Below are 23,708 nucleotides of genomic sequence, written 5' to 3'. Positions count from 1 at the left end.
GGACAACGCAACAGAGGAAGATGCACATCAACGTTCTAGAACTGATGGCTATCTTCATGGCGATGAAAGCATTCAAAGTACATCTGTGCAACAAGGTTGTGTTGATCCGGACGGACAACATGACGGCCATGTACTACATTCAGAAGCCGGGAGGTACACACTCTCCACAGTTGTCTCATCTGGCTCAGAGCATATGGAAGTGGGCCATTCAAAGGAATATCTTCCTCATTGCGGAACACCTCCCTGGCAAGGACAATCAGATGGCGGACCTGCTCAGCAGGTACAGCCACCAAATGCACGAGTGGGAGATACATCCATCAGTACTCCACCCGTACTTCCAACGGTGGGGTCATCCAGAGATAGACCTGTTCGCCACAAGGGAGAACGCCAAATGCCGAAGCTTTGCCGCCAGGTTTCCACACCCACAGTGGCAGAGCAATGCAATATGGATGAACTGGTCAGGCAGATTTGCGTACGCTTTTCCCCTCTAATACCGCTGGTGGCACGCAAACTGAAGCAACACTCGATGACTCTCATCCTGGTTGCTCCAACGTGGGCACGCCAACCATGGTACACCACGTTTCTGGAACTGTCCGTGGTACCACATCAAAGGCTGCGCCTCACACCCAGGCTTTTGACGCAGAGCGATGGCGACATTCAGCATCCAGATCCGCAACAGCTCAACCTGGCGATCTGGCTCCTGAGGTCTTAGAGTTTGGCAACCTCAACTTACCTCCTGACTGTATGGACATCATCAGGGAGGCGAGGAGGCCCACCACCAGAGCATGCTATGCGGCGAAATGGAAGCGGTTTGTCATTTATTGTGCTCACCACAACATCAACCCGCTGGACGCATCTACTCAAAACCTCATTTGTTTTCTGTTACATCTATACCAATGTAATCTGGCCTATGCTTCCATTCGTATACATTTATCCGCAATAGCTGCTTATCTCAAACAGGCAGCATCTCTCCCTTTTCAGAGTGCCTGCCATCAAAGCTTTTCTGGAAGGACTCAAACAAGTCATTCCCCCCCGGACCCCACCAGCTCCTGAATGGAACCTAAATGCGGTCCTTACAAGACTGATGGGTCCACCTTTTGAGCCACTGCATTCATGCGAGATTCAGTTCTTGACATGGAAAGTGGCTTTCCTAATAGCGATTACGTCGCTACGACGCGTTGGTGAACTCCAGGCTCTAACTATCCAAGAGCCATTCATACAGATTCATTCCAACAGGGTGGTGCTTCGCACTAACCCTAAGTTCCTTCCTAAGGTGGTTTCACAGTTCCATATCAACCAGACTATAGAACTGCCTGTGTTCTTCCAAAATCCTGAGTCCGTTGCGGAGAGAATGCTCCACACGCTTGATGTCGAGAGCCTTGATGTACTACATTGATAGGACCAAAGATTTTCGGAAGACGAAACAACTATTTGTTGCATTTTCGCCACAACACAAAGGCAATCCCATTTCTAAGGCTGGTATAGCCAGGTGGATCGTTAAATGTATTCAGATCTGCTATCAGAAAGGTAAGCGCACTCTACCGATCCCCCCCCCCCCCGCGGGCCCACTCCACCCGGAAGTTGGGGACCTCCATGGCTTTCCTTGGAAATATTCCTTTAGAGGACCTATTTAGAGCAGCCACATGGTCTACCACACACACATTTACAAAACATTACTGTGTTGATGTGCACTCCAAACAGCAGGCAGCTGTAGGGCAGGCTGTTCTAAAAACACTTTTCCAAACTGCTGCAGCTGGCACAGGCGGCCGCTGCTAATTGAGGGACTGCTATGCATTATATGCACAGATATGAATTCAGCAGCCCACATGCCTCGAACCGAATATGCTACTTACCAGTATGCATCTGTTCTTGGCATGTAGGGCTGCTGACATTCATATCGCCCGCCCTCCTCCCCGGCGCCTGTAGCGGCTGCAGCACTCACTAATACTCTTAGGATGGTCATCACTCACTGAGTTACACTCCATCTTTGCCGCAATGGCTAAAAACAATCTGAGGATGGAGTCGATGCCCATGCGCACTGCAGTCCAGGGGAGGAGCCAGCGATCTCATGATACTTCGAAGACTCTTCCAGGACAACAATGTGCGATCATCCGGACCCAACACTAGGCGGCGATCTATGCACAGATATGAATGTCAGCAGCCCTACATGCCAAGAACAGATGCATACTGGTAAGTAGCATATTCGACACATGGTCATCTCTATTCTTTACTACTACTCCATTCTCTCACCCTCTGCGGGAAAACAATCTAAAGATGGAGTCGATTGTGAGAAGGTGGCCTGATATGCAGTGCTCCGTATTCTAGTGAACACTATGTATCAGTCCAGCAACCCTTATTGATTGGTTGTAAGTCAACCTTATAGACCAGCTATCCTAGTAGCGTGGATACGAGCAGTCTAAGGCTAAAGACTCGAGAGGGCGTGTTAAGCCAGCTGTTATACCACACATATACCCCTTGAACACCAAGTGAAAGGACACCACACAAGTGTTATGATAATAAACAAGATATTTATTAAGAATCACAACAGCCCTGTACTCTTTATGAGGACAGGGTACTTAGCACAAAACAAAACTCTTACGAAAATACTTGAGTTAGCACAGTATATACAAATGCCCGAGGGGCACGGAAAACCATATACTCTGAAAGTGGAATGCGAAATTACTAGCAGGTAAGTACAGTACTAATAGGCTTTGGAATCGCTAGATCTTGACTATAGAATCTTCAGATTACTTCTAGGAGACCCAGGGGACTCTGGTGCAGAGTGTGCACTCTCACGCCTGATGCGGGACAAAGTCTATGGTAGCTAGTAATGACAAAGTTAGTGTTCTCGGGCGAACCCGACCTGGTAGGAGGAAAACTAAAGTGGATTCTGACCCTTGGATAGTGAGGCTATGCTGGGGCACCGAAATGCCGAAGTTACCTAGCCCAGGGGCTGCAGCTGCATAGGTCTCAAAAGACGTCGGGAATCCTCGTAGACGGACCAGGAGCCTGGAAGAAAGAAGTTGCTGGCAGGCGACCAGTGAAGAAAGTTCGATGGATCCAAGCCTGGATCGAAGGAAGATGACACCTGAAAGCCGAGGGGACCAAGTTCGAGACTACTAGCCAGTAGTCAGGTGGCACCAGGAGGGCACCGGATGGTAGTCACCTCGACTAGGTGAGTGGGTGACGCTGTGCTCGCAGATCTCACGGACCAGGAGGCGTTGTCGGCGACCAGGATGGAGGAGCGAGCTGTCCCACGATGGATGAAGCTGTCGGCGTCGCTGGACCCAGGATTGGGCAACAAAGCCTTGGCAAATTCAAGCCCACGCGGTGGACTCAAAATGGCGTCTGGAGTGGACCAGGAGGGTCCGGGGTGCCTCTCTTGAAGAAGGAAGCAAGGGCCAGTCTGGAGCAACCAGACCAGCAGCAGTGATGTCGTCGGGCGTCGTGAAGAAGGCCACAAGCCAGCCGGCTAGTAGCCACACAGCGCGGTGAGCACGCAAAAGCAGAAGGGCCCCACGCAGATCGTGGAGATGCTGGAGGGCTGATCTTCGGTGCTGGAGCTGCTCAGGGTTGGGGCTTCTCGGACCCCAAAGCACTCACCAGTGGAAGACTCGGTGGGCTTGTTGCAAATAAGTCGTGCAGTCTTGGCGATCGTCGGTCCCTCGAGGTCTCGTCGCACTCACAGTTCTCAGCTTTGCTGTAGAGGTGAGTAGAGGTCAGAGGTGCCAGGGAAGCCGGGTCTCGTCGAGCTGGGTCGTCGGATTCGTGAAGGACTTGCAGCAGACCGCAGTGCTCTTAGGATGGTGCCCGCTTGACGCAGGGTGACTACTCCTTAGCCACAAGGGAGAATCTTGAAGAAGGAAATCTTGATGTCTTTCGCAGAAAGTCGTGTCTTGATTCCAAAGATGATCTACTTTGAACAGGGGGCCCGCTCCCATCTTTATACTAAAAAGAGGGCTGACCCGGTGACTAGGTCCTGCCTATGGGTGGGACTAGGAGGGGGGTGGTTACACCCCTCTCCCATGCCGGACTTCCCCAGGCCAGGGGCTGGTGTGCCCCTGGAACTGGTTCAGACTGGCCTATGCATAGTGAGCACCGGGGTGCCACTCAGCAGTCACCTTCCTGAAAAGCCCTGCCTACCCAGGATACACAAAACCATGTCTGGGACGGTGCTAGCACCGCCCCTGACAGGAAACCCTTTGTCCAGGCTCCCCTCGCTGGAAGGACTCCCAGCTGCAGAGGGTCAGACTCGTGTCTGTGGTGGCAGCATCCATTTTGTGGAGCTGAGGCTTCGTTTAACTTTAACCGGGGTTCACAGTTACATACATGTCGTGTCTCTCTAGAAGGGTGGAATGCTAACCCCGTCGCCAGAAATGGCGAAGGGTTAGTATTCCAATTCGTATGACACCTTACTCGACATGTTTTGATAAAGCAATACCAAAGTTAGCATTTAACCGCGAGGATTATAATGCACTTAAGAGTATATGGTATGCGATATCATGGAACAGCTATTAGGACTTGATTCCGCAAGCTGCAGACAGGCTCAGCTCATGCCAGAGCACCATCTCACACGATTCCAAGCACTCTGCCTTTAGGATTGTTAAGGCCTGCCATAGGAGTGACTGATAGGAATCTGTGTGTCCATTTTAGGGTTAGATATAGGTATACTATATCTACAGCAAAGGGTGATTACACGACTTTGCCCCAGCTGTCATGCAGCCAGTTGTGTCAAATTTAGGAGGCCAGCCAGGGGTGGCATAATACATGCTTCAGCCCCTGGTAGGCTCTGGGTACACCCATGCCCTGAGTTACAGGGTCTGATAGGGTGGCCCAGTACCAATTGGAAATGCATCTAGGGTACATGGAATCCATTTTACAGAGAGAGCAGTAGGTCTGGGGTCCTGATTGGCAGGGCCCCAGGTCGACTATGTCAAAAACCAGCTAAAACACAGGGCAAAAAAGTTGGGGGCAACCATAGTCAGGAGGTACCTTCCTACAGATGACCATGCACACTATCACCGAAAGGATGAGTCACCTACCTCGTGACTACAAAGACTTCTTTGAAGAACAGCCAAGTGCAAAGATCCTGGCCTAACACTAGATGGCGATATATGCACAAGCATGAGATTCTTCAGCTCTGCATGCCAAGAACAGATGCATACTGGATAAGTAGCATTTTCCTTAGATGGCAAGCCCTTCGGCAAAGTGGCGCCATCCTTGCTAGCATTAACAGCAGCCAAGATATCAAAATCGTTCTCCTTTTAGGACGAGCAATTGCAGCAATAGCGGTCGCTACTGCAGATTTTGCCACTTCATCAGCCAGAAAATTCCTACAATGTGTAGTCCAAATCACTGATGACTCAAAGTATGAGTAACATGACCCCGTTGCTACCTGTCTTTGAGGTCTGCCACCTTAACCCAAAGCGTTTTAGGCTAGATTGTGTTGACTTTAGAATGACTCTATTCTGCCGCCGATAATGTAAATTATCATTAAAGGACTGTACACAATAATACAAATCACACACTAAGTGTGGGGAATTCCGGATTCGTATGTTCTAGTTCAAGAAGCAAATATTTCAGTTCAGCCGACTGCGCAATGCACTCCCCTAAGAACTGGGTGCGAGTTTTTAGTGCTTTGAAGTTCCTGTCCAACATAGCACATTCCGCCGAATATTGTTGTTTAGAACTTATTGCAGGCTGGGCTGAACCATCACTGTAAACAATATATGCATACGATTCAACAGGCTAGACCGAAGTGGTCACAGGGTAAACCTGTTCATACTGAAGGAATTCTTGAGTCAGTAAAGACTGGTCAAATACGAAGTCTACCTTAACTGCTGTTAAGAAAGTTGGAATTGTATCCATCTAGGATGGAGGGCTTTAGCATTAGAAACTTTGTGATCGCCTCCAAGGCAGGCGCAGGAGTATCAACAATGATGAGTTTCCCTTGTGAAAGGGGCTTTTCTTTAAGAATTTCCAACTGCACAGCAGTCATTTTTTGCAGTGGAAGCAACACACTGTTCCGCATCAGAATATAAATATGATTTATGTGCCATCTACACTTTTTCACCTACATTAAAAGTGATATAGGTAAACCTGAGTGCGCCCGGCAAGACCCGGATGACTAGGTTCATGGTATTTACACAAGTAAGTGGCGTGTGGCAAGTAAATGCTGATTACAACCGACTGGCTAACATTAGGGAGAACTTCAGTGGGCCTTATAAGGAACTCATGACCAGGTTACCTAGTATCTTTACTGATTAGGCAACGTGGTCTGTGAGCATGCAGTGGTGATCTTACAGTAGGGTTAAATCCACTGCCACAAATTGATCTTGTTTTCAAGAGTATTCCTCTGTCTCAGTCACTTGAAGAATGGCGCCCAATGTTGCATAGTCTTTGGTGTGGCCTGTAGGCTCTGTGGGGGCTGGTCTGCAGTTTGCTGCACCCCATCACACGGGAGTGGAGATCCAAGAGGTCAGCATTTGCACAGAGAGGAAAAGGGCAGGTGGGGACAGGCCGCATCATGGCCTGCTTACGGCCACCAGCACTCGGAAGAGCACATAGGTGGCGTGGCATTAGCTGTACCCAGTCCAGCGTCAGGTTCTAGCCTCCACCAGTACTATGCATCACTGTACCCCCCACCCCACCCCACCCCTCCCCAACCCACCAACTGATGAGGCTCGAACAGACTTGTCTCTAATCCAGGAGTTGGAACATCACGCTAACATAGGCTTGAGGGCCACCGAGAAGGACCATGTGAAGTGCCTCAGTGCTGGAAGTCAAAGAAAGAAGGCACTCGCTCTTCACGCCCCACAGCCTCTACCTGGGCGCAGACGCTGGGAAAGCGATGCGGCCCCTCTGTTCTGTAGCAATAGGCACAGCTGCGGCACCCCGAGGGTCTGGTCGTTGCCCTCCTCAATAGCCACTGTGCAGAGAGGTAATGAAGTGGGGGAGCTCAACCACAATTCATGCAGGCCGCCTCCCAGATCAGGCTGCACAGCTATGGGGTTGTAGGCCCTCCCGAGGCATTAGCACCACTGCAGGCCCACCGGTTGCTCCCCTGTCGACAAGGGGGCAAGATTTGGTGAACCGCAGCCTCACTGCAGGTCTCAGGCATTCCCTAGCATGCCCCTGGCTTAGAGCCGCTAGGGGCACAGATGCGATCCGGCATCGGGGATTTTGGCAGATGTTAGAGCCTGGGCCCCAGAGTTTGAAGATTAGGCGTCCACCATGGTGGCCTGTCTAGCAAAGCCACCCAACAAATGTCACCTTCATTAATGGTGACTGTAGAATTTGAGTCAAACACGTTTGGCATAGTGTTACTCTAAGAAGTATTACAAATAAAATGTTATTTGATGTAATTCACAAATAAGATACACAAAGAAAATTTTTCAAGCATTCACGTCAAGAATATTCAGTTCTATTAAGGACACTGAGGTGAGGATTATACTTTCACTTAACTGTAAAGACTTCAATAGCCAATTAAACAGTAAAAATACAAACTACATTTCCCATAAAACACCTCAGGCAACCCGGCCCACCAGACCATATAATACATTCCACTCATGAGAACTCCTCTTTCTTACAAGATGAGACCAAGTCCATGAACAAACAACCAAACAGATGTGGCAAACAGTTCTTCAGCGACTAGAACCATGTACCAAAGATCGAAATAGACTTAACGCTGAAACCACACGAGCGCAGGCGCCAGCACTGAACACTGGGAGCTCAGACATTCGGCCCCGGAGACTTCTAGTTCTGCATCTGCAGAAGAAAAAATAACAGGGATAACCTCCACTACATAGCACAAAGTAAACACCTAGACAACAAACTTGGCAATTTCAAACCTTGCAATAAAACTGTCATGGGTGGGTTAATCCTAGTGTCAGAGTCTGTGAGAAAGTGCCTCTTTTGACATGGTTAGCCTGCCACTTTTTGCCTGGACTTTGATGTGTTTGCGATTGTAGTGCACAGGGTTCCTGCCAATCAGAACCCTGCCAGTGCTTCTCCCCTAAAAAACTATTCCCCAATTGCGCCGTCAGGCTCCCTTAAAGTCCCTAGTATCAGGTACCTGCTTACCAGGGGCATTGGGACTTAAGAGTGTCCCCTAGGAACCCCTCACCTACACCATGCAGATTGCTTGCTACTGCAGCAAATGACAGTCAACTTGGCACACTACCTGTGCCGTGCCAGGTAGCACTGCCTAAGATTTAGATAAGTTACTCTCTAGCAGTCCTTACCAGCCTATGCAGTTGTGGGCAAATCTGCATGAGAAGATATGCCTCTAAATATTGGGGTCTATTCCTGAATATTGCAAGTGCCAGTGAAGCCATAGAGAGTACATGGGCTGGAAACGTGCCCATTTGAGTTCCACCTCACCCTAATGGTCGCACTGACCAGTGTTTGGTACCGTGCGATTTCTAAAGAATATTTTTAGATTTCAAAATCAGGGCTGCCACCACGAGACCTGTTTCCGGACCCCTAGGGTGGGAGCCTTCGCTCCCTGAGCCCAGAAACAAAGCCTTTCCTGGACGGAGATGTTCACATCTCCCCCAGGCCAGGAAGAGCCATCTGTGGCAGTGGAGCTTCAAAGACCTGGCAGCCTTTGTAATGTGCCCTCCTAGCCTCTCCTGCTAACCGGAGCAGGCCCCTTTCCTGTCCCCCTTTCCTTTTCGGTGGGAAGACCGGCGGGAAAAACTAGCCAGCCCAAAAGGTGTGCCCACCTCTTCCAACACCACCCCTCAGGTGAGGTAAAGCCTCCTCTTCAGTGCCCGCCATTTTGCGGCTGGCAGGCACTCCCCAATAAGAATTAGGGATTGTGCTCACTCCTACACGTTGGGTGAGCACACCAAGATCAGTAGCCCATTGGCTACTGACCCTGTCCCCTAAAACACCCCCTAAATACAGTATTTAGGGGGCAGCCCTAAAACAAGAAAGCAGATTCCCGCAACCTACGAAGGAGGATGAAAGAAGACACCCAACAGTGTAGGCGGCAGAGAACAACTGACTTGGCCCCAGCCCTACCGGCCCGTCTGCAGTTTCCAGGGCTACTGTGCCAAAAATAGTCTTGTCCTGCAGCCAGCGACCTCCAGAACCCCTGGGAGGACTGTGAGAAAGTGGCTCTATATATACTGGACCAAGATTGGGTACAGTGTGTATAGAGTCCACAAACCCCAGAGGTATAACTGAGGTTAAAGCCAGGTGTGACCTTACTCTCTAAAGTGGTAACTTGGTCGAGCAGTAAGGCAGTACCAAAAGACAGTGTAAATCATTTGTTGTACCCACTCAGTCAGCAAAAGGTTTCACACACTCAAAGACTGAATTTGAGGCCAATTGATTCCAAATTTATTTATACAGGATTTGTAATGCGCATGGCTGCCTCAGCGACTAGGCGTCCCAGCGCAACCAGAAACCGGCAGAGAGAAACAGGGAGACTTACAAGCACAACATATTGAAGAGTGGGGAACAACCATGTTTTTAGCGATTTCCGAAATGCCAGAACATTGGGGATGGTTTGAATGCTAACTGGGAGGGAATTACAAAGTTTGGCCGCCATAAAGCCAAAGGAGCGACCCCCAGCCCTTGCTTTCCTCACTCGAGGGACACAATCCAGACCGTGGTGTGCGGAGCGCAAAACGTGCCTGGGCAGTTGGGTTTAACGGGCCTGATAGCCCAATGGGGGCTTGATGTCTCAGGATTTTGTGCGCAGTACACAGCACCTTAAACTGAATACGGGCTTCGATTGGTAGCCAATGCAGTTTCAAAAGCACTCGTTCAACTGATTGAGATCTTGGGAGTGCCACTAGCCTGCGTGCTGCCGCGTTTTGGACCCTCTGCAGGCGTTTGATACTTGCCTTATTAGCACCTAGATATAAGACATTGCCATAGTCCAGCCTCGCAAGAATGGAGGCTTGCATGATGGTTTGGCGTGCTCTAGGCGGAAAGAGACCAAGCAAAGGCCTCAGTCCTCTCCGGAGCCCAAAACAAACCGCAGCAACAGCTCTTGTCTGCTTCTCAAATGTTAATCCGGAGTCGAACCTAACTCACATATTCTTTACCGACTCCTTCGGTAACGGGGCAGGTTTCAAATGTTCAGGCCACCACTGCTCAGACCAGAGCTCCTGGTACTTCCCATATAGAAGAATCTCGACTTGGTGGCATTTAGTTGAAGGCAATTAGCCTTCATCCAGTCTGAGATAATAGCCAGATCTTCTTTGAAGGTCTCCAGATTGGCGCAACATTTTTTGGAAAAGCAATCACCAGCTGGGTGTCATCTGCATACGACACCAGGGACAGCCCCCTGCCTCTGGCCACCTCCGCTAAGGGTCCCACATACAGATTGAATAAGAGTGGGCTCAAGATAGAGCTTTGAGGTACTCCTCTACACAGGGCATGAACCTGCGAATGGAAAGGTGGCACAGATACTTGAAACGATCATATCAAAGATATAATTGTTTTATTTTTAGAACCTCCACTTCCGCTCGCCGCAAGACGGGAGGTACCGACGGAGAGAGCGGGGCCTCATACTCCCGAGCGGTTGCCGGGTGAGGTGAGGTCTTCACCCACACAAAGCTGGGAAAATACATTGATCTCCTTCCAGTGGACACTTAAGTATTGAAGTTCCTGGTAGACAATTTATATATTGTTTTTGTAGTACATGTTTGCATATCCCTCACTTTGATGTAGGTGCAGTAGCCAATATATGTTATAAGGTCCTGAAGAAAGCCGGGGTAATGGCCCCTATGGCTGAAACATGTCGACCGCTCTGCACTGCGCCAATAGGCAGCTTTACTACTTGGCACTTTTTTACCTTCTGGCACATGGACTTCTGTTTAAACCCTTTTCTGAGTCTGTGTAGTCATTTTTATCCATCACCTATCACTGTAGCACTGCACTCTTTCACTAACACCATACTGAGATGTTTATCATGACTACATTACTGTTATTCATTCCCACACCGGCACTATATGGTCGGATGGAATGTTCAGCAATCCCCACATGACGTAAAATCCACCAAAAAGTGTGGTCTGATGGGAATTGCTTTAGCTTTTGTTCAACAATTGTTGTTAAAATGTGTTCTCAATGAATCCACGCAGACAGCAACCCCCACTCGCGCACACACACCACGTTTGACCGCGGTGACCGGTAGAGCCACACATTGTTCCTAGACCTGGTCTGCTCTTTTGTGTATTGTTTATTTTTAGAACCAACAGGTATCAAAATATACTGTTCTCAGGAGTAGACAAGCACGCGCCCATGATGGCCTCGTAGGGTAGTAGCTCCGCCGTGACGGAGCTCTCGCCCCCACATCCTGCTATGCTCCTGATGCACTGACCCTAGGTGCGGGTCGCGGAACTCCTGAGGTGCCCTCCGCTCCGACTCCGGTCCCGCTGCGCCATCGGGGACAGGAGGTAGAGGCAGGAAGATCTGAGGCCTCCGTCACTGCAAAAGCCTGGAGCTAAAGTTGTGGGCGTGGCCGGCGGCGAATTGATCAACAGCCACCGCGGGACCCGGAAGGAGCTGGCTGGCCCGGAGGTCTCGAAGTGGGCCCAGCAACAGTGAAGCGGAGCCCGCAGTGGGGGTTCTGAGAGCTTGCCTGACGGTGCCCGCTGGCGGTGGGTCGCCGGTAGGCCCCGCAAGCGCTGTGGAGCCCTGCCCCCGCATCCTGTGCCGATCCTGGTACACCGGCCCTGTGAGCGGGTAGCGCTGGCCTTTGATGAGGCTCCGGTACTGCGGTGAAGCGCACTCCGCAGAGCAGTGAGGCAGAGAAGGGGCTTAATGAGGCGAGAAGCACACTGACCGACTGCTAAGGGTGGCTGCGGCGGCTGGTATGGAACTCGTGGCAGGAGGTGGCCCATGACCCGAGTAATGATGATTTAGTTTCTAGCGGAGCAGGCCCAGCAGTGAAGGCTGAACAGAGCGGAGTCTGCGGATTGCTGCCGCGACCCGACGCAGGTGAAGAGCAGTGTGAGAGCAGCAAAACGGAGCCTGACAGGAAGCAAAGAAGACCAGAGCGTGCAGTATACAATCCCTCTGCTGCAGCAACAGGGAGAAGGAGGGTCGGTGACGGTGGGGGTCTGTTCCCGCGCTGCACAACAAACCAGCAGTGGGTGAATGAGCGCGAGAGTCGCCAGAGCACCTCATCGGCATTGCAGAGACCTCCTCTTGGGAGAAAGGAATATTTGCAGAGGAATCATTAGCCGAGTACAGAGACAGAGGTAATAAGGGAGGCCCCGGCCTAAACATACCTGGGGATCGGAGCGAAGAGCTGTAGGGGTCGGGCCCCTGAGGCTTTGGAGAGCCTGGGGCTGAATTGAAGGCTGCGGCCTGCTGCGATATTAACGGCGATAGGGGCAAACGTTTGAGGTGCCTGGCCGGCCCAGAAGATTCAGAGGAGGGCCCGGAATCGAAGGTGTGGAACCCATGGTGGAGGTCCTGACGGTGCCCACCTGTGAAGAGACGGCGGATAGACTCACGAGTGCCGTGGAGCCAGTGGGTGACCGAAGCCCGTAGGAGGCGGGGCGAGATGGCCTTGAGTGTGGGCGAGTGGGCCACTGGGCCTGTGAACATCTGAACCCCCTGGGCAGGTCTTTGGTGGCAAGTTGTTGTCAAGAACTGGAGCGGTAAATGACTGGGTGAGACCTCCTGTTGTGGGAGAATTGAGGCGCATCTGTGGCAGCTACCCCGTCCCGGAACAGATTTCGCCCGTGGTCGGACCCTGGTGGCGGTGAGTGGTCAGAGGTGAAGGAGCTGGTCCCCTTGTTGCCCTGGAGTGAGAAGTGGGCTGCCGGTCCATGAATCCTGACAAGGCAGGGATCGCTCAGAGTGTGGACCCAGCGGTAGTTCAACGGACGGTCGCGGAGTGGTCTCCTTGTGGGAATTAGACGTGTTCGTGGTTCGGATCAGTGTAGCTGATACGGGTGGCAGCCCTGGTGTGGGCAAAGATGGCGGCTAAGCCTGAGAGTGAGAAGTCGCAGTCTCGGTCTACTAAAGGATCCCGCTATGTCCAAGCCAATAAACTAGACCGGTACACATTGCCCAGGGGCTCCCCGCCTGATTCGAGGAAGACACAAGAATTGGGAAGAGATTCGACTGGCACTCTACCAGAACCTACCTTGCTGGATGTGATGGCGGCCATAGAGGGGGTAAAAACGTCTTTGAGGCAGGAGATGGAATCACTTGACCAGAAACTGGATGCGGTGACCATCGAGGTCAATCTTCTCCGTGCGGATCTAACCAAAACCAGTGAAAAGGTCAAATCCCTGGACATTAAAACTGCTAGCCTAATAGATGATGTGGCATCACTGCAGCAGGAGGTGCGGGAACTACAGCAGGCTGGGGACCTTACGAGCCGGAAGCTGGACGACTATGAAGGAAGGGCCCGGAGATGTAATGTCCGAATTGTTGGTGTACTGAAGAGGATGGAGGGCCCGGTGCCGGATCTGTTCGTGGAGGACCTGATACTCAAACCCCTTCAGCCCAAAGGCCTGAGTAATTTCTTTACTATCGAACGGGCGCACAGAGTCCCGGGTGGCAGACCAAGACCTGGAAGCTCGTTAACTCTGAAGGAGGCCGAAGTCATAGCTTTAGAGGAGGGAAGTCGCTAAGTCACACCCGACGGCGGACCTCCACTTACTGAGACTCCGGCAGGAAGAGTATAAGGCGCTAGCGAGAGACAGAGCGATTGCTCAAAACAATGCCACACAGCGCCGCATATATGAGTATGGCGATAAAGCCGGTAAGTTGATTGCGTGGCTCGAACATGGGGAGTGGGCATCTAGGTTGGTACCAAATTTGGCGGGATCGGAGTCTGATATAGTTACCGCATCACAAGCTGTGGCAGACACGTTCTCGGAGTATTATAAGAAAGTCTATACCGCTGACGGTGAATTCACAGAGGCCGAGAACAGCGCAATGATTAAGGATATTGCTATGCCTGGGTTGTTTGAGGAGGATAGGTCTTATTTGGACTCACCGTTCTCCAATGATGAAGTGGCGCAAGCTATTAGACAGATAAAGTCCGGTAAGGCGACTGGCCCTATCGGGATACCGATTGAGCTGTATAAATTAAACGCCAATAGGATTGCCCCGCATGTCCGGGCCATGTTTCTGGAGAGCAAGGAAAGGGGCCAGCTTCTATATGACCAACGAGTGGCAAATATAATCGTTCTACATAAAGCGGGTAAGCCTAAGACACAATGCGCCTTTTATATGCCTATTTCGCTCCTCAATGCAGAGCCCAAAATCCTGGCGAAGCTGCTTGCTAATCGGCTGGTGAAAGTGATCACGAATCTGATACACCCGGACCAATCTGGGTTTATGCCACATAGGAACACGGCGCTGAATTTGCAGTGGCTGCATGGTATCCTTGGGGCTCCTCAAATACATGAGCCAATGAAAAAAGAAAAAAAACTGAAAAAAAGAAAAAAATATATATACTGTTCTCAATATGAGAGGTCTCAGATTAGTACTTTGCAGAAAGGCAATACATTTTGTAAGCACAAGAGGTACAGGGGTTGCAGTAGGAAACACAATTCTAAACACAATTTAGCATTGAGCTCAATGGGTTTTTCTATATAACCCCTTCGATGCTCAAGACGAGCTCAGCTCGTCATGAGGTATACCTCTTGTGTGCTCATGACGAGCTGAGCTAGTCATGAGCACACCCATTTACATTAGGGCCCAGCACAGGAGGGGAATCTTGCACGCAGCGATGGTGTTAAATACAGCTGATTACTTTGTAGATTACTCTGGTAGTTCCAGGACTGGATCCTAGATTCAGTCCTGGGATCTAAGCTGAAAACAGTTTAGTAAAAACGTTTTAGTTATTGCAGTGATTTTTAAGGAATATTAAGCTATTTTATAAGTTCACCCTTAGACACTTTTCAATGGAAATCTGGCAATGTTATCCAATGGGAGAAAATTCAGGTTGCAATTAGAGTACGATCTTGTTACTTTTGTAATCAAGTACTAGGCTCCCAGGTTCAGCACTGGGGTCTCAACTTAAAACAGGCAAGTAATTACGTTTCAGTATTTGGTATGATTTTTAAAGAATATATCAAGTTTTCAAAAGTAGGCACTTAAAAGAAGAAAGTTCCCAGAAAAGCACACAATGGATTCCTATGGAGAAAATTCAAGTTACTAGTACTTATTCATTTTATTTTGTGCGATTTTTAGAGCGGCCAAATACCCAAGGGTGTCTCGGCGCTAGCGTTGCAGAGCTCTCATATAGGAGGGAGAGGTTTAAGTTCAGAACAACCAAGTTTTGAGTTTTTTCCTGAAATTGAGTAGTGTCGGAGCAGTTTTGATGTGGAGGGGCAGCGTATTCCACAGTTTGGCTGTCGCGACGGAGAAACGTTTGTCGCCCCAATTAGCTCTTCTTGTGCGTGGGACTCTTAGCAAGTGGGCTGATGATGAGCGTAATGTTCTTGAGTGCTCAAGCGGGCAGAAGGCTTGTCTTAGGAATAGTGGGCCTTGGTTATGGATAGCTTTATATGCTATGCATAGAGCCTTGAATTTGATCCGACTCCTTACAGGCAGCCAGTGCAGCTGTCGGATGTAAGGAGAGATAGATGCGAATTTAGGGATAGATAACAGGGTCCTGGCTGCCGCATTTTGCACTGTCTGCAATTTGTTGAGGACCTTTTGTTGTGCGTTTAGTAGCAAGGCATTGCAATAGTCTGTTTTTGAGATTAAAGTGCTGAGTAAGGTTTTGCCTGCAGACGGAGGTAGATATGGGGTTAGCTTTTTAATCCTTTTTAAAGTGTGGAAGGAAGAGGAAACCACCGAATTAGCATGCTGTTGGAAGGACATTTTGTTATAAAAAATGACTCCTAGGTTGCGTACTTTGGTCACTGGTTCGGGAGGTTGTCCCATCTGAGGTGGCCACCATTGGGGGGACCATGTAGGTTGCAACCTCCCGAATGTCATCACTTCTGTCTTATCAGAATTTAATTTAAGACAGTTGGATGACATCCAGGAGCTTATTGCCCTCATTCCGTCTTGCAAGTTGGCTGCCACAGAGATGCCATCATTGTATACAGATAGCACCAGTTGGGTGTCGTCTGCGTAAGTTGTGAGGGCATTTCCATAAGATTTTATGACCCTCGCTAAGTCCGAAACATAAATGTTAAAAAGTGTCGGACTTAGCGAGGATCCCTGTGGTACTCCGCAAGGCAGAGAGAAGGTCTAAGAGATGTATTTGCCCATCTTCACTGTTTGAGGGCGGTTGGGCAAAAATGAGGCAAGGAGTTTTTTGGCTTCGTTTTTTATTCCTAAGGCCGCGACACGGTCGATCAAAGTGACATGATCGATTGGGTCGAAGGCTGCGGAGAGATCCAAAAGTGTTAGTATCGCAGAACCTCCGTTATCCCTTGTGGTCCTTATCTCGTCAGCTGCTTTTAAGAGTGCTGTCTCTGTCCCGTGACCTTGTCTAAACCCAAATTGGGTGTCGTCCAGTAGGTTGTTGTCGTGTATGTAGGTCGATAATTGTGTATTCATGATTTTTTCAAAAATCTTATCAGGGAACGGGAGACATGCAATAGGTCTGTAACTGGCAGGAAGGAGAGGGTCTAGGGTAGCTGTTTTTAGAAGTGGCTTAATAATAGCCTCCTTCCAGACAGATGGGTAGATGCCAGTTGCGAACATTGCATTATAGATGGTGGTTAGGGGAGGGGCAATGGCTTCAGGGATGAGATTGAGGATGCCAGGAGGGCAAGGATCAAGGGGTGAACCAGATTTAGTTCGAGCGATCAGGGGTTGGATAAGTTCCTGCGTAGTGGCTTCAAAGGCTAGGAAAGCTGGAGCGTTATCGGAGGTGGGATTCAGAATGGAAGTGGGAGAAGGGGCAGGGGAAAAAGTGGTGAAGATGGCTCTGACTTTGTCTTCGAAGAATTTGGCCAAAGAGTCCGATAGGGCTTGTGATCCTTCTGAGCGCGGGGCGAGGGGATTAGATAGGTGAGTGACCACCTGAAATAATTTACCTGTCGAATTTTTGGCCTGATTAATTTGATTGGTGTAGTAGATGGTTTTCTCCATTGTTATGAGTTTTTTGTAGTTCGATAGAGCGTTCTTATATGTGATTTTATCAGGGGGACTGAAGTGGCGGCGCCACTGCCTTTCTAGGTTCCTACAGTATTGTCTCTGCAGTCAAAGTGGTTCAGTGAACCAAGGGGCAGAAGGGAGTTTTCTACTCCGGTGTGAGATTTTAATGGGCGCTAACTTATTGCAAGCTGTGTTTAAATTGTTCAGGTAGTTAGCAGATGCTACTGTGGGATCCTGCTCATTTGGAGTTAAACTATCCCGCATTATCTGTGTGAGATGGTCAAGATTAATGTTTTTCCAATCTCGAAAGTTGATAGGAGAAGGGGGTGTAGAGGGGGAAGTGCTCGAGTTAGTTATGATGGAAAAGCATACGGCGGCATGATCTGTCCAAACTAGGGGGGTCACCCTAGAGATGGATATCTTTGGGTTGTTGGTGAAGAGTCAGTCTAAGGTGTGTCCCGCCTTATGGGTGGGTTCTTTAACGATTTGCAGGAGACCAGCTGCAGCTAGGTAGTTGATTAGCTTTGAAGTATCGGGGTCATCAGTGGCTTCTAGATGAAAGTTGAAGTCACCCAAAACGGTGAAGTGTGGGGATCCCACTGAAGCCTCGATTAGGTTATCCACGTTCGAGAGGAATTTGGATCTAGACCCAGGGGGGCGGTAGATTAACATGCCTTTGAATGACGTTCTACCGGAGAGGCCTATAGTGAAGAGCAACGCCTCGCACTCGGAGTAGTTTGACTCAGTTGTTATTTTGAAGTAAACCCGACTAGGATTACTTTTGAGGTTCAGTACTGGGCTACAAGATGCAGTACTGGCTTCTCTCCTGATCACAGGTGAGTACTTTGGAATTCGGTTGATTTTATGGGAATATTTTTAGTTTTCAAAACTTCACACTTTAAAGATTTTTCAAGTCAAACCAGTCAATGTTATCCAATGGCAGGTAAGTGAGTTATCGGTTTCCAGGTGAGTACTCGACTGGAGAAGTTAGGGTCCTGGGCATAGACTCAGGTGTCCCCCAGGGTCAGGTAGGTACAGTTGGTTCACCCTCAGTGGCACAGGGGCAGCCGGGTGCAGAGATAGTTATCCAATGAGGGGCAGGGGGCCTCCAGTTGGTGGCTGCTGGCTACGCGGCTGTAGGAGCTGGGCTCCTGGTCACTTGCTCAGGGCAAGGGGGGGGAAGTAGGTAGGATAGGACAAAGGTTGCACAGCCAGAGGCACTCGGGCAGCTGGGTGCCTGGTGCTTTTGATCCGTCTGGCGCTCAATTTTATTCAATGGGAAAAGTAAAATGGAAAGAAAGGCTGCAGACTCTGGGACGGTGATTCTTCAGGTGCGACCACCACTTCGAGAGGTAAGTTGGGATCTTGGAGAAGAGGTAGGTACCCCAAAGGCAGTCACAGGGGGCTTCAGGGAGCCGGGTGCAGGGTTGTCTTTAAATGTCGGAAAAGCTTACCCTCAGCTAGTCGCTGTTGGTGGGGTCCCTGGCCTGGTTTTGAGGCTACAGGCGTTGTCTGGTTTGTCGAGGAGGGTCTTTGGGCACTGGACTTCGGGTCCCAGTCGCCGGGGGGGGGGGGGGGGGGGATGTCCTCGTGGTCTTGGATCACTCGGGCACGGGTCGGGATCGGCGGGTGCAGAGTGGGCTGATCCGGAGCTTCCTGGCTGGCACCAGGGGGGTTGTTGCAGCAGAGCCTGTGCTGATGGGAGTTCCAGACTTTAAGAGGGTCAAAGCAGGCAGGTCCTCTTGGTGTCCCAAGGTTGCTGTCCGCAGGAGTCACCAGGATTTAGGCAGGAGCAGGTTCCAGGATCGACAGGCCGATAGTGCTGGGGCCAAGTTAGTAGTTGTCGTCCTGTTAGCAGCTTCGCGGCGGGCCTTCTTTTTCTTGATCTTCTTTTGGTTTAGGGATTTGAGGAAGGAAGGTTCAGGGTGCCCCTAAATACTAAATTTAGGGGCGTTACAGGTTGGGCAAGGGTAGGGACCAATAGGTCCCTGTCCTGGGGTGGGTAGACCCCCTAGCCTGCTCCTCTCCTGTGGGAGGGGGGCAGGAGCCTAGCTGTGATTGGGCAGGGTTCCCCATCTTCAAGATGGCCGGAGCCCGGGGTCATGCTTCACCTAGTCTCCCCCACCTTAGGGGTGGGGTTGGCACAGGCTGGCACCCCCCTTCCTGACGTAGTTTTTCCCGCCAGTCTTCCTGCCAGAGTGGGGGGCAGGACTGATGGTGGCTGGTTGCTGGGTACAGCAAATGGTCTGGAGAAGCTCACAGAGGCGGCATGCCTTTGAAGCTTCTCCCTGCCCATCCTGGGGGAGGAGACCTAGCACCTCGCCCAGGATATGCATTGTTGCAGGCCCAGGAGAGCGGGGGCTCCCCACCCAGGGGTCCAGCAACATGTCTGCTGTGTGGCAGCCTCTGCAGCCACTCAGCCCAGACGTGGATTGTAGGTAGGTTTTCAGAGGGCATCTCTAAGATGCCCTCAGGTGCATTTTACATTAAATCCCACACTGGCATCAGTGCAGGTTTAATGTGCTGAGAAGTTTGGTACCAAACTTGTCAGTCTTCAGTCAGGGGTGTGGAATTTTTGTAAAACTGTACTTGTCCAAGGGACAAAGGGGTACAATAATCTTCTAGCCCGGTAAAGAAATCCACTTGTCCAACGTACTCTATAAAACTAAAAGATATAAGGACTAGCAAGAACTGATTACTAGTCCACTATAAAAGCCAAAGTAAACTTGATCACCTCTGCCTCTTTGCCCTTGCAAACTCTCTTACTATAAAGTATTATCTTCCACACTGTTTTCTTGATATCAGCAGTAAAACATTTGCCTTTCCACTAACTTGCCATACGACCCATACCAATTCCACATCTTCATCATAGGGTTCATCACCCATCTGTTCTCTTTGCTCACAAGGAAATCACACACTTACTGTTAAAGTACACCACTCCCTTACTACACATATACCTTCACACTAAATTCATTGGAATGAATATTCGTCTCACTATCCATCTCATGACCACTTCTCCACTCTCTCATCACAGGCTGTGTATCCCTTGTACATTGTACTGCAGGTTCTCCTCCACTCTCAGAAGAGGTCCCACCCCCCCCCCCCCCCCACCCCCTCCAGTTTCACCATAGGCTTCATCACTTCCAAAACCCTCTCTCATCTACTGCGGCTACCTTGCCTATGCTCATCACATTCTGCCGCCCAATGGTGGGTGGGGGGTGAACTCATTTAAGGGCTCTGAGCAACCCATTTACCTTAAGCAGCCCGCTTTGCTTCCTGCCTTCCAGCAGCCATGCCACCTGACCCCATAGTAATACTAGTAGTAAAGACATGTAAAGAGCAGCACAGGTCGAGGCATTTACAAGTAGACACTTTTTGTGCCCAGTGTATTGATGGCAACACAGTAATGGCAAAGCAAATGTATCTGTTTCAGAAGGGCAATAGAAGGGAGTGGCGAGGAGCACAATGACTGGCCAGGGGGGAAGGAGTCAAAATTGAGAAGCCTGGACAGTACAGTGTTGAGAGTGGATATTTCAATAGCATAATACCCAAATCAATGAAGGGAATGTCATGAGACTTACAGATAGCACTGAAGCAGACATCAGCGAGGCTGGATTGAGGTGGAGAGAACAGACGCCTGAGCTTAGAATTATTGAACAAATTACCAGGCAATTTTCAAGAGAGGGTGCTGGCCAGGTATTAGGATAAGGATACCTTTAGAGGCCTGCAGCAAGATCCAAGGACTACATTGAGGAAGAATTGAGACAGAAGGGACCTAGTACTAGGAAAAGGCACACAGGTTTTGGAGGGAACCTTGGTGAATTCAAGGGCAAAAACAACCAAGGATGTTGTAGGGAAACGAGGCTGGCAAGAGAAATATAAAGGCAGCCAAACCATGGTGTCTAGTAAATAGAAGGTCAGATAATCTTAGGACAGACGGAGAGCAGGTGACTTGATGACAGCACAAAGAAAGCAACCACAGTTGTTTAGGCAGAATCAGCAAATTGGCCATATGGCTTAGTGGGTTAAGATTTACTCCAGACAACTGCTGTTGTCTGCTCACTACTAGTTCAGATTCTGGCAATACACTTTTTCCTTTCCCTCCATTTAAGGATATCAAATTGAGTACTATTACGTAAATCTCTACACTTTATAGTGCCAAAAACAGAAGATTATTAAGCACTATCAATAAAACTAAATTTTAGGGAGGAATGGACTGCAGAAACAGAGGAATAGGTATAGGAAAAGTCAACAGTGATACAAAATAAAGTGGAAACTTTGCTGAAAGAGGAAAAGCTGGGTCAAGATCAGAGGGAGAAGTAATCGAGGACATAGGTCAGATAAGCACTGGGAAATCACCTCTGGTGATTAGCAGCGCTGTACAAACTAACCCTAAATAAAATGTTAGCCAGATGAAGAGCAGATAAGTAGCCTGGAGGACATAGGGGGCGATGAGAGCTTTTGATTGTGATCCAGTGAGGAAAGGTAGTCTATAGAAGAGGCAAAGTCAGAAAAGCAAATGTCTTTGTGAGCCAAAACTCCCTGCTCTTAACTTGTATGGTCATGAGCAGTTCTGAAATTGGAAAAACTTTACTTAGGAACCTTTAAATTATGGGTTCAAAGTGGGCAACAAAAAGCGGATGAAATCACACAGGGCTGAGCCCTGAAAACCGTTCAACTTGTACATTTTTTTTAAACTGGCACAAAAAAATGCCACTAAGGGGAAACGTGACAGAAAATCTGTTTTGGCTTCATTGGTTGCAAAGTCTCTATTTTGAATATTGCATGGGGTCAAAGCACGTGCTGCAGCGAGCTGTGTGTGCCTGGTAAATCTCAGGGAATAATAATAACGGTAAGGAAACTCTGGTGGTTAAAGCAACTGCTGGAGAGATCTGTGTTTTGTTAAGTCACAGTTTTGACGCACAAAGTGGTACAGAGGAGTAATGTGTCTCCTGCAAAGCACATCAAGTCACAAGGAGATGACAACTTATTATGTTGTGTTGACAGGGAAGTTGGCCACTGTTTTATTACTTGCAGTTCATAATTTGCATACTTTCTAATACAGCACAGTGAGCTATGAACCGGCATCAAACACTTGCACGTAAACTGAAAGATATAGATTGAGAACAAACATGGTTCTAACCCCGTTATTATAAGGCTGCTAAAACGTTTTTGGGAGCATTAATAATGGATCATCCCAGTCAAGGTTATATTTTAAACCCCAACTTTGTATTTCTACCAGCTATACAATCTTGGCATATAATCCCTACCAGTAAAAACTATTTGTGACTCCTACACCTTGAAACCTTCTTTGTCTTATGACTCATCATGTACATTGATTTACACTACACACTTGTATGACTAATAGTCTGTGTATAATGTGTGTGTGATGTAAAGCGCTCTGACACCCTACAGTGGGATGAGTAGCGCTATGAAAGTATTACATTAAAAAAACAAGGAATTGCTATTTAAATTGTTATTCATGTAAATACTCATATGTACTTATACATCAGACATTTTTACAGTGCATGCGTATGTTACATATAGGAGTTGCAGAAAATCAAAAACTAGCCTCCAAATTGTAGATTCTTTTAAATAAGTAATTACAAGCTGTGTGCCTTTGTTTCCCTGTTACTTTGGCATTCAGGTAGGATCAAGATAGCATCCAGCCAGGATTATACTCTAACAGAAAGAGGGATGATGGCACTTTAAATGTTCTCTCAGTTTTGGGCTCGAGAAGGAAGAGCATATTAGAAACCCTGGCAGGGCAGCCTCCGCCATACATCCTTCTAAGGTCGCAGAATAGTATCCTATTAAGTAGTGGTAAAGTCTCGTTTTATAAGCTTGAGAAGAGCACAAGTGAAGGCTGAAGCACTATAATATCAACAAGTACTGGCTAATGGGGGAGAACTATTGAATGGCTGGAATACAGCACTATAGAATGTGGTGCTAAAAGTTCAGTGAGCGGTGGGATTTAGGAACAGGCTGGGCACAAGCCACTGAAGGATTCAAAGCAGATATGGGGGCATTAGAGAACAGCCTGAGGTGGGAATTTATGATTATGGTGTAGCATTAAGTAAAGGAGGTATTTAGAGAAAAGGATCCAAATACCTGAGCAAAGTGGAGGGAGCGAGAGCGTAGGTTAGATTACTAGCGTTTGGCCATGGGAGCCTGATAATCCCCATGAGAGTCTGGGCTCCGGCTCAGGATAAGTGAGCCACGCATGGTGAAACACAAATTGTAGCAGCTGATCAGTTAGGTTACTTGAACGGGAACAGAATACAGTGAAGTTAGGAAACTGGGTAAGACAGTGAGAAGGAGGAATGAATGGGCAGCTTGGGGGGCACAGTGCGTGCACTTACCACCACCATCGAGCTCCCAGTGAAGAAAGGAAGGAATGGTACTCTTTCAATACCACCTCCACTTGGAAACAAATGCCTTTGAGACGAGGTGGTAAAAGAAGCCTTGAGCATTGCTGCCTGCCTCTTGGTTGGGACTTGGTTCCTACTAGTTTAGTTTTTTGCGATTTCCGTAAGTGCCTCCTGTGAGCTCCTGCCGTGCACTGGGCATGTAATTTTTTTTATCAACCATGACACTGTTAATCTCTAGCTGCCTGAGGTGGAGGCCCCCATCCTTTCACACGTCACTTTGTCTCTGCTACT

At 49.0% G+C, this 23,708-nt stretch overlaps 2 protein-coding genes across 2 annotated transcripts in view; both read left to right on the top strand.

Annotated features, from left to right (window-relative positions):
• The window catches only part of LOC147702867 (uncharacterized), a 34,626-nt gene extending 20,194 nt beyond the window's left edge, over positions 1–14,432 (top strand). Inside the window, exon 2 of the mRNA XM_086931446.1 lies at positions 9,194–14,432. Within this exon, the coding sequence (XP_086787572.1) occupies positions 12,948–13,610 (663 nt within the window). The 5' untranslated portion in view covers positions 9,194–12,947 and the 3' untranslated portion in view covers positions 13,611–14,432. The remainder of the gene's footprint in view (positions 1–9,193) is intronic.
• HSPA9 (heat shock protein family A (Hsp70) member 9) overlaps positions 1–23,708 on the top strand; it is a 373,785-nt gene that overhangs the window by 223,157 nt on the left and 126,920 nt on the right. The gene's annotated exons all lie outside the window — the stretch shown is intronic.

The sequence above is a fragment of the Lissotriton vulgaris genome, chromosome 7 (genome assembly GCF_964263255.1).
Source record: "Lissotriton vulgaris chromosome 7, aLisVul1.2, whole genome shotgun sequence".
In the NCBI taxonomy this organism is placed as follows: Eukaryota; Metazoa; Chordata; class Amphibia; order Caudata; family Salamandridae; genus Lissotriton; species Lissotriton vulgaris.
The sequence above is the reverse complement of the archived record's forward strand: the minus strand, read 5'-3'. Positions and strand labels throughout refer to the sequence as shown.